At 50.3% G+C, this 3,685-nt stretch overlaps 1 protein-coding gene across 1 annotated transcript; it reads left to right on the top strand.

Moving 5' to 3' along the window:
- The first annotated feature begins 2,150 nt into the window (after positions 1–2,150).
- LOC109750116 (uncharacterized) lies at positions 2,151–2,513 on the top strand. Its single transcript, XM_020309076.1, has one exon. The coding sequence runs from the start codon at positions 2,151–2,153 to the stop codon at positions 2,511–2,513; it is 363 nt and encodes a 120-aa protein (XP_020164665.1).
- Positions 2,514–3,685: the final 1,172 nt, after the last annotated feature.

The following is a 3,685-nucleotide window of genomic DNA, read 5'->3' as shown; positions in this document are numbered from 1 at the left end:
GGATTGGGGAAATTCTCCGCCAAGGCTTCGTCGTCGATGGAAGTTAATCCATCCCGAACAGAGACTAGATCCGCGAGAGGAAGGTACCCCTGCGTCTGAAGTTTGCTCATATGGGCATGGGATACCGAACAACTTTCCTAGTTGCCTTTTTTAGGGCCGTTGGGCGCGAGGAGGAGCTAGTGGCACTGGCCATGTTTGGGTGATTTCCTATGGCAAGCTCTAAGGATTTCCGCGTGGTGGGGAATGGTTACTGAGATCCAATCCCTTTATATAGGCGCTTTTCTCGCCTGGTCGAGGGGTTATTTGTAAAAACACCAAGACTGTTCATATTCATTTGACACGTGGAAGCCGAGGCGACGGCAGTGAAGAAATGGTATTTAATGGGCAGCCGAACTATCGTCAATCCGAAGTACAATGGAGAACCCGCCTTGCAAAGCCGAAGACATAAAGTCGGTTACTACATCGTCATTGAAGGCAAGTTTGGGGGCTACTGAGGGAGTCCTCGATTAAGGGATCCTTCGATGGTCAGGTTATGTGACGTGGGCTGGACTAATGGGCCGTGAAAGTACAAGATAGAAGGCCTTTCCCCGTGTCCGATGGAGCTCTCCTTGGCGTGGATAGCAAGCTTGGCGGCTAGTCGTATAGTTTCCTTTCTCTGTAAACCGACTTTGTACAACCATGGCCCTCTTCGGTGTCTGTATAAACCGGAGGGTTTAGTCCATAGAGGCAAACATAATCATACAGGCTAGACATGTAGGGTTTAGCTATTACGATCTCGAGGTAGATCAACTCTTGTAACCCTTATACTCATCATAGTCAATCAAGCAGGAAGTAGGGTATTACCTCCATTAAGAGGGCCCGAATCTGGGTAAACATCGTGTCCCCCGCCTCCTGTTAGCTTCAATCCACAGACGCATATTTCGGGACCCCCTACCCGAGATCAGCCGGTTTTGACACCGACAACGTTCATGATTCACTTATGGTGGGTGGCGTGAGAGACAGAAGCACATACCCAAGTAGGTAGTTTGTTGCGTATGGGATAAAAAGGACTTGATACTTTATGCTATGGTTGGGTTTTACCTTAATGATATTTGGTAGTTGCGGATGCTTGCTAGAGTTCCAATCATAAGTGCATATGATCCAAGTACGGAAAGTATGTTAGCTCATGCATCTCCCTCATATAAAATTGCAATAGTGATCACTGGTCTAGTTATCGATCATGTGTGACAAAATCTTTCAACTACTACTTTTATTGTCTTGCAATTTATTCGTAGTTTTATTCTCCCAGAGTACTTCTAGTTTTATACTTGTTCTAGGTAAAGCAAACGTTAAGTGTGCATAGAGTTGTATCGGTGGTCGATAGAACTTGAGGGAATATTTGTTCTACCTTTAGCTCCTCGTTGGGTTCAACACTCTTATTTATCGAAAAAGGCTACAAACGATCCCCTATACTTGTGGGTTATAAAGACCTTTTTCTGGCACTGTTGCCGGGGAGAAATAGCGTGGGGTGAATATTCTCGTGTGTGCGTGTTTGCTTTATCACTAAGTAGTTTTTTATTTTCTGTTCTATGTTGTTCTCTATCTTTAGTTATGGATATTGTTGGGGATATATAACCCCGCGATATAACCTGTCGTATAAAGGCGGGTCATGTTACAGGAGAATCTGGGAGCCAGACTTAAGATGGGCCAGAGCGATCAAGATGCAAGAATGAAAGGGCGGCTCACAAGATGGGCCAGCTTAGGGCCCAGAGCCAGAAGGCGGCGGGCGGCCCAGAGGCGTGAAGTGTCTTGCCTTAGAAGGCAAGGCGACTCAGAGTTATACTTGGTCATGGGTCATGACATGACCCGGACTCTTGTAATCCAGAGGCCTCGACCTATATATAAAGGCGAGTCCCCGGCATAGATAGGGGGTGACAATCAATCGGTAGCTAGATTAAGTGAATCAGCTCCCTAGTAATCGATACTCAAGCAATAAGCAGAAAGGCAGGAGTAGGCTTTTACCTTCACCGTGAGGGGCCTAACCTAGGTAAACTCGTGTCTCTTGACCCGCTCAACCCTGACAAGCTAATCACCTAGTTGCGGTGGCATCATGTTTAAGTCCTCACACTAGGACATCTGCCGTAACAAAACCACGATAGTTGGGGCCTACCATGGGGCCAGCGCATGGTGGTTTCGAGTTCTTGAAGGGCTCTTTCCCAGGGATCGAGGGATATGCCGTAGGCAGGATGACCAAGAGTCACCGTGGCAAGCTCTACATCGACGATGATGGTAGGAGCCCTGAGGCCGACTCAATCGAGTACGGGAACCAAGTCCCCTTCTGCGGAATCCACATCTTCATCGGCAAGATCGGCATTTCTGAGCCTGAGCCGGACATCTGTATCGACCTCGTCGAGCTGGCTCAGTGTGCGCAATCCGCCCGGATCCAAGCTGGTCGGAAACACGCCTTTGTGGGCTTCACACAAGGAGTGGAACATGCGGAGAATTCCGCATCTGGAGGAGAGACTCTCATCTAGTCATGTAACGAGTCCTCGATCGGAGAGACGGAGTCAATCTACCAACTTCAAAATGGCGGGCTTGGGGGGCTGTTCTGATGGCGACAGTATTCCGGACCCCTACGAGCCGACGTGCCGAGCCACCATCTTCATGGCAGGAACGATGCCGGCCCTCAACAACACGACAGTCGGAGCTACGGCAACGAATGGCCCCTCAGGGTACGGCTCAGTCGGCCTCTAGGTCAGGTTTTATTTGAGCTGATGGATACCATGACGACCTTGATGGGGACGGAGTGTCGTGGCAAACCATGGCCACCTATGGGGCCATGAGCCCCTTTTGGTTCGGTGGGGGGATGGGCATGCTGCACAAAGAGCGGAGAAGCGTACCACAGCACGACAGAGATCAGATGGGCAGTTTTACCCAGGTTTGGGCCGCCGTGAGGCGTAAAACCCTACTCCTGCTTTGGTGGATTGATGGTGGAAAATGGTGGAAATGCGCAGCGCTCTTGCCCGGCAAGGTTGCCTCGGGGCGAATGTGACTATGCGCGTATGAGTGTGAGCGGGTCTGAATCCTTTCTATGGTTGCCATGGGCCTCCTTCTATAGATCAAGGGGTCACCACAGTGGCAAATCAGTCTTTCCATACTGATTAGATAGAAAACAGTGCTATCATAGCTAACTCTGTAGGCTGACAGAGCGCATTAAATGCGCCACTCAGTGTCACATCACAGCTCGCCTGGTAGGCCCTGTCGGGGTGTGCTTCGCGCCTACTTGCTTGACACGTCTTAGGACGGGTGTCGGTTGGAGGCATTTTCTATAGGAAGTGGTTGCCATGTTGCAGGCGGCATCCACTTAGTCACTTCGGAGCTTGAAACTGCACTGATTGATGACGTGCGTGCTGTGAGGTGGTGTGGTGGAGTGGTTTGCCTCCGCGAGCCTCGGCAAGCCTGCCGGGGCGTTCTTGGAGGTTCGCTTCCGGGGTAATCCCAACCTTGCCAGGCTCGCCTGCCCAGCAAGGGAGCACTACTAGGAAAAGGCCTACTAGTGGCGCATCAGTTTTGCCTACTAATGGCGCACTACTGGTGCGCCACTAGTACCACGCCACTAGTATTAAATACTAATGGCGCACCACTGGTGCGCCATTAGTATCTGGTATACTAATGGTGCACCACGGAGTGCGCCATTAGTATAGGA

The sequence above is a fragment of the Aegilops tauschii genome, chromosome 7, assembly GCF_002575655.3.
Source record: "Aegilops tauschii subsp. strangulata cultivar AL8/78 chromosome 7, Aet v6.0, whole genome shotgun sequence".
NCBI lineage: Eukaryota > Viridiplantae > Streptophyta > Magnoliopsida > Poales > Poaceae > Aegilops > Aegilops tauschii.
The sequence above is the reverse complement of the archived record's forward strand: the minus strand, read 5'-3'. Positions and strand labels throughout refer to the sequence as shown.